The sequence below is a fragment of the Camponotus floridanus genome, unplaced genomic scaffold, assembly GCF_003227725.1.
Source record: "Camponotus floridanus strain SB8 unplaced genomic scaffold, Cflo_v7.5 scaffold215, whole genome shotgun sequence".
In the NCBI taxonomy this organism is placed as follows: domain Eukaryota; kingdom Metazoa; phylum Arthropoda; class Insecta; order Hymenoptera; family Formicidae; genus Camponotus; species Camponotus floridanus.
Window position 1 is genome coordinate 109,425 of NW_020229343.1, and position 15,913 is coordinate 125,337.

Here is a 15,913-nt window from a genome sequence, read left to right on the forward strand (position 1 = left end):
TCGATTGCTTTCCAGGTCTTTAAATGCTCGATTGTAATTTGGTTGGGTCTTTGCTTTTGCTGACTGGATCCACGACCGATCTTGCCTTAGTTAGCTGGATCACACACACAACAGATGCAAATCCGAGCGAGTAACCTCCATGTAGTACACCTTGGATAATGTTAATACCGGCGCTACTCTATCATTCAACCCTCATAACTCGCAAAGTACTTAATAAAAATGAACATTATTATAGTGTTTTGGAAAGCTCTTGAATTAAGCTATAAGAATATGCAATCAAATGTAGGGGGTGTCATTTAAAAAAGTCAATGTGACCTTGACCTGACCTTGACGACGCCATCCAAGGTCAAACTGATAGAATCAGTATATAGATCTTCTTAAACCCTACAACTTTTGTTGGAAACACTTTTCTGTAAAACGTATATTTTCCGAGATATTTAGGGGTTTCCACACTTTTGGTAGACCCTGTATATATATATATATATATATATATATATATATATATATATGTGTGTGTGTGTGTATTTAAAAACAATTTTAAAATAATTAAATTCTCTGGAGAATTTATAATTAATATTTAATATTTAAATATTTTGATTATGATGTACAAAAAACAGATTTTGTAATATTGAAAATTTCTCAACAAATATAATAAGTTTATTGAATTAAATAATTATACATTATAAACACTTTTAAAAAAATTTGTTTATAAATATTAATTATTTTGTTATATATACGAAGATAAATGTTAAAAAATATTTGTTACAATATTTATTAATGATATACTTTTAATAATAAAAAATAGTGAAATTTTTGAAAAATATTTTAAATCATTTTATAATAATAAAAGACAAATAGTTTTTAAACGTTAATATAAAAATATCAACAATTCTAAACTATAATATATATCGAATGTCCATAGGACGTATTAATTAGGACATTTGATTGATATCCAAAAGAGGACATTCAATTTATGCCCTATTTATGTCCATGGACATGTGGACACAAATTGGACTTAAAATGTACGTCCATAAGACATTCAGTGCTATCTGGGTTGTTAATTGCAAATTACATATTTTTTCTTAGAAACAACTATGTGTTTTCTTTACACCAATTGATTCCTCTCATTATTTTGTACATAAAAGTATGAAGGTAAGATAATCGAAAAATGAATGGTTTACTAGATATTTTATGGTTTATGTAAAATTAAGAAATTATTTCAAGCTTTATAACTCAAAAAGTACTTAATAAAAAGGTACTTAATTATAGTGTTTTGGAAAGCTCTCGAGATAAGCTACAAGAATATGCAATGAAAAATAGGGATTCCCATTTAAGATTTCAAACTTGCCCCCCCTCACCGCCCAGGGGGAGGGGTGGGGGGGCTGATTTTAACGTCATTGTACGTCCCCCTCAAAATGACGAAATTTTGATTCTAACCATTTTTTCGTAGTGTGCTTATTTTTCGAGTTATTTGGCTGCCTAAGTTAAAATGGGTCATCCTGTATATATATATATATATATATATATATATATATATATATATAAAATATGTAATGAGTAAATAATAAAATATAATCGTCATAAAAGTTTAATACAAGTTTGTTGCGTATCGTAATATATATTATTTTATAAGACAGCATCAACATATATAGTACATCCTCCCAAAACTTCAAATATATTTCCAATTTTACAAATATGATGTTACTCTTTTCTTACTTTCATGCAACATCTAAACCTTATTCTTCCAAGTAATCTATTCATACAAGTTATGATTACGCAGAAAAAGATAATTTATGTACTGTGACCGTGAAATTTCTTATTTTTTTTTTCTGAACGGGGAAGTTATTAAGAGGACCGATGGTGTTGATCCACGGCACACCTTCGGCATGATCACCCTCCGTCGACTAGGCGGTCGCATCAAAAAAAAAGAACAAGAATTTCTGGGCGCCAAGCGCGAATATCCGCGCCGCGCGAAACGCTAATTAATCGCAAAGAAAATCGGAAGGCCGATCGTGACGGCCCGAAATCTCGGTAGCTCACGCAAACGGTGTCGGTAGAGGCATGGAGTTCGCGGAGAGCGGGGGAGAGGAGGTCGAGAACGGTTGTAACACTGAGAGAAAACTAATAGTAATCATAAAAATTCGTAACATATATTTCGTCGAGAAAAGAAAATCGAATAAAATAAAAAATGTATTTAATCATTTGGTTGCCATTTCGACATAATTTCACGCGCACAACCAGTCGCAATTCGGTGAAATTTGTTTTATTTACGGCGTCTTATATTACGGCGGCGAGTCCCATGAGCGAGACAAGGACAGCGCTATCGATGCGCACGGCCGCGATCAAGAGCGAGCGAGACAGAGCATGGATCACGCGGTCGATGCGTGTCTATTGTGAAAAGCTGGGAAAGACAAATAGATTATTAGCCGACGGGTTAATGAAGGTGCGGCAATTAATCGCACCCGCGATACTGTTCTCGCCCGCCCGAGATCTACCCGATAGCAATCGATACTTTGCGAGCCCCGCGCGATGGAATGCGGTAGGGCGTACGGCGCAATACAACGACGTCACGTTAATACGACGAGTTTCGGTCGAAACATAAAGATTTTCCGACAAACTACGACAGCCGAAACGCACAAATTATGCAAATAACGACGAAATAAGCTCACAACGACGATAGATCTCACGAAAACGCGTACAATTTACAATATACGACAACGCGAAATATGACATGGTGACTGGCGGCGGCGGCGTTTCCCGGGGAAGCAGCGGTCCTACAACAAAAGCTCGGACGAATCGCTCGGCCCCTCTATTATTCGCGTGTTTCCCAAAATCGCGAAAGAACGGAGACGTTAATAGCGTATGGGCCACGTGCGACAAACGCGAATAATCGATATTATCTGATACATAAAATCGAGGGCCCGACACAATTCGCCCGAGCGGCAGCGAAATTGTTGGCCTTACAGAAAGATCGTTCGTCTCACCAGAATGGTCCTCGAAGATCGTCAACAGAAAAAGCTCTCGGTATTCTCAACGGGATCTGCGTCGTTAATCCGCCGAACAGTGAGGTGCGTGAGGTCCGCGGGAGACACGTCGGCGATCGTTTCCCCCGATTTTCCTCGCCGAATCTAATTGGCGCAGGGCCGTGTCGCGCCCTTCATGGGCCGATTCTTATCACGGCCGTAATTCTGCTGTATGGGTCCCGGAAATTCTCGGCCGCAAAGAGAAATACTCTCGGCAAACGCCCCTTGCCCCGCCTGACTTCCTCGGGGCTCGGGAAATCCTCCGGTGATCCTTTCAGTTATTTCAATTACTCAGTTGTTTAATGCAAAATAATTTGAAACGGTCCGCTTTTCTTGACGCTCCGGAACGGCTCGTCGGATAGCCAGGATTTGAGCGAAGGGGGGGAAATAAATCAACTTGTGCGAACATTTTCTTAAAACTAGATGTATTTTTATTGAATGAATGAATTATGTACAAGGTGTGTATGCGAGAGTATAAATGTCGGTGTGATTGTGCGTACAATGATTAAACTTGAAAATAATATCCGGTGTACAAACGAAAACAGTAAGTCTTGCGCGGGTAAGTAATATACAACGGATGGACGAGAAACGCGTATAACTAGTATCGGACGATCACGGAAACGCGGACTTAATCTACGGAAACGTGACGGGTACTCGGGACGGACACGGAACCTAGAACTAGTGTTGAATCGTCGACGGGGCTGGTTGAGGGCTGGATCAGGACGGCTCAGAGATGCCGGCGACACCCCGTGCAGTCGGGCAATGCCTCGACTGAGACTGCGTACAAGGAAACCGGAGTTACCCGGTGGATCGGACGACAAGTCGTCTCGGACTGGATCCGGGAAAACCGGAGACACTCGGTGGATCGAGGAACACCTCGACCGGGACTGGTACAGGAGTCGGAGTTACTCGGCGGGAGTCGAGAGACACCTCGACCAGGATCGGCTTCAGGAAGCCGCAGACACCCGGCGGATCGAGTAACGCCTCGAGCGGGATGGGATGACCGACACTGGAGACACCCGGTCGAGCCGAGGAACACCTCGGCCCGGGCGAGATCTGGTCAGGATCTGGCCTCGATGCACTGGTCGTGTCGGCTTTTATACCGGCCGGAGATTCCCCTACCTGGCGAATCACTCAGGTGGGGCATGACTGCGAAAATTCGCGAATATTCGGACAGAGCGAGAGGGAAAGAGCGAGACAGCAAGCAAGACAGCGAGCGTGCGAGCGAGGAAGCGTACGGGCATGCATGGTTGTGAGCGAGATAGCGGGTGCGATTAAGGAAGCGAATAAAGAAGTAATTATATTTTATTAAATAACGACAAATAGAAACGAGGCGCGGGCGCATCGTTACAAATTAATTTACTTTATAATTAAATTAAACGGGATTATTTAATTAACAGAAAAGGAATTACACTTCATTTTTATAGAACATCATCGCTTCAATGAATTGATAGCGTCCGTTAGATTTTGTATTCAAGAAAATCCTTTGAATGTGCAACAAATAACTCGACAAGCAAATAAGATTAATAAGACTAGTAAAATTTAGTTAAGTTAAAACAAATAAAATTTAGTTAAGTTAAAACAAATAAATAAAAAACAAAGCTGTAAACAGTGTGCAACAGATTTAAAAAAGCTTTATTTATTTAAGTTAAATTCCTGTCGCCAGTAGATAAAATAAAAGACGAAATTTAAATCGACCACACTGGCAATTTTTGGTTGACAATGTATCACAACGTTCCGACCATGGGTTTTGGTCCTTAACAAGTGAACTAAAAATTGTTTCCAGTATTATTATTATTATTATTATTATTATTAACTGGCGTTCGGAACTTGAAAGTTCATAGCCGCAAATACCAAATCTCGCCAATGTTCCCGTCCCTGAGCAAGATCCTTCCATTCGCGCCCCTCGTACCCCATTTCGTTAAGATCCATTCTAATATTATCCTCCCACCTACGTCTTGGTCTACCCAATGGTCTTTTCCCATTAGGTTTACCCATTAGTATTTTATATGCGGTTCGATCCTCACTCATACGCGCCACGTGGCCTGCCCATCTTAATCGGCGTGATTTTATAACGTTAATTATATCTGGACTATTGTATAATCGATGTAATTCTACGTTATGTATTTTTCTCCATTCGCCCGTCTCCTCATCGCGCTTTGCACCCATGATTTTTCGAAGTATTTTATTTTCGAATACTCTAAATTTCTTCTCGTCTTTTAACGTAAATGACCACGTTTCGCTGCCATAAAGGACTACCGGTAAAATAATCGTTCTGTAAATTCTAATTTTTAAACGCTTAGACAACACTCGCGAACCGAGTAATTTATTAACCGAATAAAAGCAAGCATTCCCCAAATTAATTCTTTTCTTAAGCTCTTCTCTTATTTCATTAGTTTGGTTTAAAATCGAACCCAAATACTTAAAATTGCTGACCCACTCAAACATTTTATCACGAATGACCAAGTTTTCGCAATTATGAATATCCTGGATTCTATCAGTGACCATATATTTAGTTTTTTCAGCGCTTACTTGCAACCCAAGTTCTTTCGTTTTATCTAATAAAGTTTTAGTGTTATCAATTAATGTTACTTTATTATCCCCAAGCAAAGCAATATCGTCCGCATATGTTAATAGCTGTGTTATACCGTTTAACCGCAGACCATTTTCACTTTTCTGCATTTCTTTAATAGCATATTCCAATACTAAATTAAACAAAAGAGGTGACAATGCATCCCCCTGCTTTAATCCGCTATGAATGTTAAAAGTTTCCGATATTTGATTACCTATTTTTACTCTACCTCTAGAATCTTTTAAACAGGTTTGAACCATGCTAACCAATTTTTTAGGAATCCCCAGCCGAATTAAGATTTCAAACATTTTCTCCCGTTTAATCGAATCATACGCTTTTTTGAAATCAATAAAAAGTTGATGTACCGGTTGACCAACTTCCCATTTTTTCTCCAAGATTTGAATAGTAAAGATTTGATCTGTAGTCGATCTATTTCTTCTAAAACCGCATTGATGATCCCCACTTATTTCCTCTACATATGGTACAAGCCTCGTCAATAAAATATTCGACAAAATTTTATAACAAGTAGGTAACAGTGAGATGCCCCGATAATTATTACAACTCATTTTGTCGCCCTTTTTGAAAATCGGAATTATAATTGAATCTTTCCATTGTTCCGGCAATGCTTCTTTATTCCAGATTAAGATAATTAATTTCTGAATTTCCTCTATTAACCTACTTCCTCCCCATTTCATTAATTCCGCCGGAATCAGGTCGATGCCCGGTGCTTTATGATTTTTTAATTTTTTAATCGCGATTTTTACTTCTGAAATTGTCGGTTCGTTAATCAAAGGTTCCGCCGTGTGAAACTCAAAATTCTCTATTTCCCGGTCGCTTTCAGATTCAACATTCAATAACTGATCAAAATAATTTTTCCAAGTATTTAGTACTCCCGTTGAATCCGTAATTAAATTATCGTTCTCATCTTTTACCATTTCCGTCCTAGCTTGGAATCCCTTTCTAAAATTATTTATTCCCATGTACATACCGCGGACGTTACTGCTTTGACAATTTTCATCTATTTCTTCAATTTTATGTTTCAAGTATTGACGCTTTTTATTTTTAAACATATTATGAGCCGCTTGCCTAATATTAAGAAACTGATTCCGAGTTTCAGCCGTATTATGAGTCAACCATGCGATACGCGCTTTGTTTCGTACTTTAACAATTTTTACGCATTCTTCGTCAAACCACGGCTTGCTTTTGCGTCTTTTACAAAAACCAACCGTGGCTTCCGCCGATTTTACTATCGCGTCGCGTACGTTTTCCCATTGTTTGTCAACCGCATTATCCTCCGATTCATTAATTTCCTTTAAGGCCGCGAATTTATTCGTTACTTCGACCGCGTATTTTATCCCGTTCTCTCCCTCGGTAAGACTTTGCACATTTAGACGTTTGGAACCAATTAACTGCCCGTTAGTTTTGTTTAACGAAAGACGTTCTCTGATTTTGGCAATTACCAAACTGTGATCCGAGTCGCAATCCGCCCCCCTATAAGACCTAACATCGAGTACGTTCGTGTGACGCCGTTTATCTGCAAGAACATGATCAATTTGGTTACGCGTATTTCCATCCGGGGAAATCCAAGTTTGTTTATGGATATTTTTATGTCTAAAATATGTGCTTTTGACGATAAGATTTTTGCCGGTCGCAAAGTTAATCACCCTTACTCCGTTATCGTTACTTTCCTCGTGCAAGCTTTCGAACCCGATCGTTGGTCTAAAAAAGTCCTCTTTACCGATCTTCGCGTTAAAATCCCCCAAGACTATTTTCATGTAATCATTCGGCAACTGGTCCACGAGGCGTTCAAGTTCCTCGTAGAATCCGTCTTTAATTTCGTCATCCTTATCTTCCGTCGGCGCGTGTCCATTGATTATCGCGATCTTGTACCATCGGCCTTGCACAACGAGCAATCCTAGTCTTTCGTTTATAAATTTAACGTTTTTTACCGCAGACAAAATTTTCTTATTAATCATGAAACCGACGCCAAAACTATGGATCTCCGACCCTCCATAGTGAAACGCATATGAACCCACGTTAAGTGAACCTTCCCCGGTCCATCTTGTTTCTTGCAACGCGACGACTTCCATCCCGTACTTTTCGACCTCCCCGACCATCGATTGGAACGCCCCAGGTCTGTAAAGACTTCGGACGTTCCACGTACCCACTTTGATATCCCTCCCGTTTTTTGACTTTATGCGACATGAGTTCCCCGAGGTAGTCCCCACCCGGAGATCCGAACGGGGGACTAGTTTACCTCCGGAATATTTTACCCCAGAAGAATCCATGACGAGCTTTGGTTGTTACAAGATAAAGTCGTTTTACGGTGTGAGCTTATCAAACCTACGCCCAACCCCCAAACAGGAGGGCCTTTTCCAATTGGCTGTCCGCGACTGCTTATTCAATTTATTCGCAGCTAGCCTCTATCCCTAACCGGGACAGAGAGGCCGTTCCTCTATCCGCAACCTGAGGACGCGCTGTGTCGTGGTGATTGGGACCCACCCCCCCGGGGACCACTACAACTAGTTTTTTCCCCGAGACTAGCGGCTGTTATGCTAACACAGATTGTTTCCAGTATTATAAACAGAAAATAAATTACAGTAATTTCAAATAACAAGTGAACAGAAAATTATATACATACAATATCTTAGTTAACTATTATATTGTAGAAATCAGGAAATAAGGAAATCACTGTGTCAAGATTTCATCATATCAACCTCTCCATGAAACAGAGAAAGACAAAACAAACTTTATTAGTCTATCATAAATATTGTTTAAATTCTCAATGTCCTTTTGTAAGGTCTATCATAAATATTGTTTAAATTCTCAATGTCCTTTTGTAAGTTAATAATGTTGTCAAACTTTTGATAAAAAACATTTCAGCAATTTCTCTCTTCCTCACATGTTTTTCATTGTGTAAAATAACCGGTATTGACCAATTAAAGTCGTGATTAAATTCCAATTTATGTTTGCCAATTTATGTTATATTATTGTTATATTATTTATTATTATGACTATGCTACAAATACATAAACTTTTACATAAATAATATACCATAATGCAAGAGTAAATAATCTTCTGCGTAGCCATATAATTATAATTTTTTGAGCAATGAACGGTTCAAATCGATCAATTGTTGTTGGTAGCGTTTGGTATTAACCGTTTCACCAGGCTTTAACAACTCATAATAGACCACACCCTTCTGTCCCATCAAACACAGAGCATCGTCTTCCTGCCAAAGCGATTCGGTCTTGCGGTCGATGTGGATGGTGCGCCTGAGTCTACCCATGATCTTTTACGCTCGGGATTCTCAAAATAAATCCACTTTTCATCCCCAGTAACGATATGATGCAAAAACGACTTTCTCTTGTATCGTTTGAGCAAAATTTCACATGTGTTTTTGCGCCTCTCCATCTGCCACTCATTCAACTCATGTGGTACCCATCTACCAACCTTCTGAATCTTTTCCATCTTTCGTAGGCGATTGGAAACAGCTTGTTGACTAACGCTTAATTGCTTTGCGAGTTGTTTTTGTGTTTATGCATCATCTTCGTCCAACAATGCTTGCAATTCTGCATCTTCGTACCTTTTTGGCGGTTTTCCGTGTTCCTTGTCTGCAACATCGAAATCACCTCTTTTGAAACGCCGAAACCATCGTTCACACACGTATCTTGCGATGGAGCATGTTCACCATAAGCTTCTCGAAGCAATCGGTATGATTCAGCAGCAATTTTCTTCAAATGAAAACAAAAAATTAATGCTGTCCGAGTACCGAGTAATTCGACTTGGTACTCGAGTCCCACATAACTCACTGGATCGACCGGTGGGTATGCATAAAATGCATTTTCCCCTCTCTCGTAAAAAAAAAATTACAGGTGAGTGAACGAATAAAAGAGAGAGAGAGAGAGAGAGAGGGAGAGAGAGAGAAAGATAGAGAGAAACAGACAGACAGAGAGAGAATGTATGTGTTCGCATGTGTGTCTGTATCAAAGCTGCCAGATCTCCGCCGCAAGCAACATGCAACACGGCGTGGAGGGGGTAATGAGGATGTGAGCGTAAGCGTACGTGTGAGCTCGGCGCTTCGGCTAGCTTCGGATAGTAGAAGAGGACAGAATACAGTTTTCTGTCTCCTTCCTACCGAAAGACGGGCAATACGCGACGCGTCACGATCCTCGATATTTCGATATGCGCTCAATGTTTCTTTTACAGCATTTTTATTGTGTTTATAATATGTATCTGTATATACATATAATGTGTTTATAATATGTATCTGTATAGGTATATATATGTATACACATACATATTATAAACATATTATAAAGAATAATATTTAAATAATTATATTTGTATTATATATATATATATATATATATATAATATTTAATATATTTATAATATATATATATATATATATATATATATATATACCGTACAAATATAAATATGTATTAATTATATTACAAAAATATATTATAAAACTATTTAGTTTTTTATAATAATTTAACACTTGTTTTCTCTCTCTCTCTCTCTCTCTCTCTCTCTCTCTCTCTCTATATATATATATATATATATATATATACATATATATATATATATATATATATATATATCTGTAGTTACATGGTATTAGAAAAAAGTGTATTTTTGAATTAAAAAATTGTATAATTAAGTTTTTGTTAATTTTTTTAAAACATGTATAAATTAGATATATTTATGTACAAATTGTATATATAATTGTATTTTGAAAAGCTTGATTACCATATATCTATGTTGCCATATATATATATATATATATATTTATCTTCCGAGGCACAATGTCCCGCTAAAATTGACGGTACTGGCGCTGGCGTGTGCGATGCGTGCCCTAAACAAGCGCGAATCAGCGCTCTTGTTTTAATAGCGATAGTGTAGTATTTGGTACACGCGTACGCGTAGTGTAGTGCTGTGAGGTTAGGTTAGGTTAGGAAAACACGTGGAGATTTTGCTATAAATTTATCAAGATAAGACATATTTAATATATCATAAGAATAGTTTGTCACATTATTCACACACATAAAATTCTCAAATGATCAATTCAATTTGATTGTATTTTGCTTCATTCACTAATTGATTGGACTATCGTTTTTTATAATCTAACCTCTAACGATAATCTATAATTCCATAATAATTACTCAATATATAAACGATATATATGTAACTAAATATATGTATATGTATATATATATATATATATATATATATATATATATATCTGAATGTCTAAATGTAAATATGATTAATTTTATAGTAAACTAATAAAATGTATTATTCTTCTTTGCAGTTGTTTTTGCAGAATTTTCTTTTCGCACGATTATTTTTTCGTCAATCAACAATCATTATCAATCACAGGTAGGAAAATATATTACTTAACTTAGAAAATGCCAAAAGTAAGGAGAAAATATTATCGAAGAGCACAAGAAATAACTAATCTAGTAATTAATACTGTTCAAAATAAGAATGTAATGCCGTTATTAAGAAACACATCTTTAATTTCAAGTAATAATTTAGAGAATAATAATGACTTAAGTTACCAGGGTTGCAATGATTTTCAACATATCAATAATAACTATAATGATTTAGAAGACACAAGTAATTATAATTCCGACAGTGATCCCGATGATTATATAGAACATATCAATTTTGTAAATAACTTTGAATCTACAAATTCCACTGATAATTCTCCAAATTCTATATCTTGGTTGCAAGAATGGGCAATTAAAAATAATATAACTCATATTGCGTTAAATGAATTAATATCTAATATAAAAATTAAATATCCAGAATTGCCTAGAAATGCTCGCAGTTTATTAGGAACTCCCAGGAAAATTAATGTAGACGTCGTTCCACCAGGACATTACTATCATTTCGGTTTAGGTAATTGCATTAAAACACTTTTAACGCGATGTTCTTTTCAAAATTTACACTGTATTGAAGTTAACATTAACATTGATGGCCTACCATTATTCAAAAGTTCAAGTAGTCAAGTTTATCCCATTTTATGCAATTTAATTGGAAATTACAATGAAGTTGATGTTATTGGAATTTATCATGGATATGAAAAACCCACAGATGCCAATATATTTTTAAAATCTTTCATAGAAGAAGCAAGAAATTTAACTATTTATGGTATAAAAATTAAAGATCGCACGTATTCTTTTAAAATTAAATCTTTTATATGCAATGTTCCTGCTAAATCTTTTATTACTTATACAAAGGGTCATTCAGGTTATTACGCCTGTTCTAAATGTACAGCTAAAGGCGAATATTACCTTAATAGAATGACGTATCCGTATTTGAATAGTTGTCATTTAAGAACAGATAATGAATTCCGTTTGAAATTACAGGAAAACTATCATACAGGTACATCAATAATTGAATCAATTCCTAATATAAATATGATGAATGATTTTCCATCAGATCCCATGCATTTAATATTCTTGGGAATTGTTAAGAAACTGATTTCTTTATGGTGTTATGGAAAACCTAAAACAAAATTATCCTTTTGTCAAATGTCTGAAATATCAAAATTATTAGAAAATCAAAAAAAATATATACCTTTTGAATTTAATAGAAAATCAAGATCTTTATTTGAAAGTAAAAGATGGAAGGCAACCGAACTTTTTTATTATATACGGGATCTGTTGTTTTAAAATCTATTCTAAATTATGATCAGTATTTAAATTTTCTAACTTTACATGTACCTATTACTATCTTGTCAAATTCAAAGCATATGGAACAATATTTAAATTATTCCAAATCCTTATTGCAATATTTTGTAGAAACATTTATTAAATTATATGGTAAAGAAAATGCATCGCACAACCTGCATCATTTATTACATATTTGTGATGACGCACAAAAATTTGGAACTCTTCAAGAATTCAGTGCTTTTCCGTTCGAAAATTATTTACAATCTATATTAAAAATGATTCGCAAAAATAATAAGGAATTAGAACAAATTGTTTGTCGTATATCTGAAAAAAACTATTGCATAAATTCTAATTTCAAAGTGAGATGTAATAAGCCTCAATTTTTAAATCCACATTTTAACGGTCCACTTATTAATTTTCATAATTGTAATCAATTCGGCAAAATAGTGTTTAAACAATTTATTTTAAAAATAAATGAACCCGATAATGCTGTAGCTTAAAAGATGGAAACATTATTCTTATTAAAAATTTTGTTGTAAATAATGAAGGCCATTTTGTAATTGGAAAGAAATATAAGATGCTTACAGATTTTTATACCATACCATGTAAATCGTCAAAATTAGGCATATATGTAATCAATGATGTTGGGAATTTAGAATCTTAGGATTTAGAGCAAATTGCGAATAAATGTATTAAATTAAAATATAAAAATAAATATGTAGTTTTTCCTTTATTGCATTCAGAATAATCTTTCTTCTTCTCTTGTGCTCTTCGCTAGAAAATGCATTAACTTATTTCCTCTAACACCTAATGTATGTACTGTACGTATGTATACATTTGTGCGTATGTGTATATATGTATATGTGTATATGCTTATATGTAAATGTGTATTTGAGTGTGTATGCGCGCATATGGTGTGAGTGTCAAGTGTGAAAGGAAATGGATTTATGGATGTCAATCGGTTTCCGATATCCTGTTCCAATATCCAATTTTCCAATAAGTTTTTGAAAACTTTCGTCTTTATATATGTAAATTATAAGTAAAGTTGGAATAAAATGCTGCTTAAATTTTTTTATGATATGTACAGAAATGGAGAAATTATGGACAATTGTAAGATTCATTAATGAAGATACAGTTGAAGCAGTCCCATCTACCTGGATTATTAATAATAAATGTTATTGGCCGCCGTTTCAAATGGAAAAAATTGCAGCGGCAATCAAAAAACATGCCGAACCAAATACATGTTGGCCTTCATATGATATTGTAACTTTTGAAACAGCAGTTATGGTTAATATAAAAAAAATTAATATTTATATATATATGCATGTCATTACAATACAATATATCATACAATATGTCATAATACAATATATTTTTGTAATCAGTAAATACGTAATTGTTATTTTTTGTTATAATAATATAAATATTTATTTGCATATTTTCAGATAACTATAAAACAGCCAGGGAAAAAGCCAAAAAAGCTGAATTAACATCGGAACTAAATTCTGATACTGATTATGACGTTACGAAAAGAAAAATTATCCCAAGAGAAATTTCCTCATCCTCATCATCAGATGAATCTCTTCAAAAGTGTAAATTACCAACCCCTCCAAATATGCACACACAAAGTATGTATTATATATCAATATTAATATATATATATATATATATATATATATATATATATATATATATATTGGGTTGTCCGGAAAGTTCGTGCGGATTTCTCAATAGATGTTGTTCAAAGGCGAATTTTACAAGTTTATGTCGATGTGATATGTCAAATGCTTTCGTGTTTTGATTAGTGACATTTCAACGCATACTTAGTGATATTAATTATCCCAATAAATTAAAAACTTTTTACTTGACATTAGTTTAGAGATGGAAGGAAATAACGTGTTTTTTCGATGCATAATGCTTTTTTATTTCCGTAAAGGAAAGAACGCGACACAAACTCGAAAAAAAATATGTGCCGTATACGGGGAAGATGCCGTAAGTGATCGCATGTGTCAGAAGTGGTTTGCTAAATTTCGTTCAGGAGAAATGAATATTGAAGATGCTCCTCGCTCTGGTCGGCCAGTCACCACTGATGTCGACCAAATAACAGCTTTAATCGATTCCGAGCGGCAGATCACAGTTCGGGAAATCGCAGCGAGGTTAAACATTGGCAAATCAACTGTTTCCGAACATTTAAACAAGCTCCAGATGGTAAAAAAGCTTGATGTTTGGGTGCCGCACGACTTAACTGAGAAAAATCGTATTGACCGCATTTCCATCAGCGATTTGCTATACAAACGCAATGAATACGATTCATTTTTAAAACGCATCATAACAGGCGACGAAAAGTGGATAATTTATAATAATGTCGAGCGTAAAAGGTCGTGGAGCAAGCGAGGTGAACCGCCATTAACCACTTCGAAGGCAGGCTTACATCCGAAAAAGGTAATGCTCTGCATTTGGTGGAATTGGAAGGGGATAGTATATTATGAGCTACTACCGGACAACGAAACCATCGATTCGGACAAGTACTGTTCACAGTTGGATAAATTGAAGATAGAAATCGCCAAAAAGTGTCCGGAATTGATCAATAGGAAAGGCGTCGTTTTTCATCATGATAACGCCAGACCTCATGCAAGTTTGCAGACTCGCCAAAAATTATTGGCGTTTGGCTGGGATGTTTTGCCTCATCCACCGTATTTCCCCGACATTGCACCCTCGGATTTTCATTTATTTCGGTCGCTACAAAACTCAATTAATGGTTTGAACTTTGCTTCTTTGCAACTCCTCAAAAACTACTTGGACAGCTTCTTCGCCGAAAAAACCCAAGACTTCTATGAGAGAGGAATTATGAAATTACCCGAAAGATGGAAAAGTATTGTGCTAAATAATGGTGCATATATCACAGAATGAAATAACTTTTAACAACAAAATTTTTTCATTCGAATTTTGCTTAAAAATCCGCACGGACTTTCCGGACAACCCAATATATAATATAGAGGGTATGTCAGGGTATGTTTTAAGTGATGCAGCTGAATATCTCTTAAAGTAAAAGAGATTGGGAAAAATGTTTCAAACAAAAGTTATATGGTTTCGAGAGGGACATAAGATGCTGCCATTAGTTTGATCTTAAAGAGTCACCTGAAGGTCGCGTGAAGTTCACTTCCAACTTTTTAAATGGGATGCCCTATATACTTTTACATATTCTTATAGCTTGCTTCAAGAGCTTTCCAAAACACTATAATTAAATATTTTTTCATTAAGTACTTTTCGAGTCATGAGGCTTGAAATCATTTCTTAATTTTACATCAACTATAAAATCTAGTAAAATATTCACACACACATTTTTTGATTATCTTACTTTAATACTTTTGTTACAAAATAATGAGAAGAATCAATGGGTGTAAATAAAAAACAACTATGCTTTTTCTTTTCGTAATGGATTCCTCTCATTATTTTGTACATAAAAATATTAAGGTAAGATAATCAAAAAATGAATATTTTACTAGATATTTATGGCTTATGTAAAATTAAGAAATTATTTCAAGCCCCATGATTCGAAAAGTACTTAATGAAAAAATATTTAATTATAGTGTTTTGGAAAGCTCTTGAAGCAAGCTACAAGAGTATGT

General features: G+C 35.4%; 2 protein-coding genes across 2 annotated transcripts; one reads left to right on the forward strand and one right to left on the reverse strand.

The window, feature by feature from the left end:
- Positions 1-4,835: 4,835 nt before the first annotated feature.
- Positions 4,836-7,685, reverse strand: LOC105255149 (LINE-1 retrotransposable element ORF2 protein). The gene has a single exon (XM_011264278.2). The coding sequence runs from the start codon at positions 7,683-7,685 to the stop codon at positions 4,836-4,838; it is 2,850 nt and encodes a 949-aa protein (XP_011262580.2).
- Positions 7,686-14,327: 6,642 nt separating this feature from the next.
- Positions 14,328-15,194, forward strand: LOC112637882 (histone-lysine N-methyltransferase SETMAR-like). Its single transcript, XM_025408555.1, has one exon. The coding sequence runs from the start codon at positions 14,328-14,330 to the stop codon at positions 15,192-15,194; it is 867 nt and encodes a 288-aa protein (XP_025264340.1).
- The last annotated feature ends 719 nt before the right edge of the window (positions 15,195-15,913 follow it).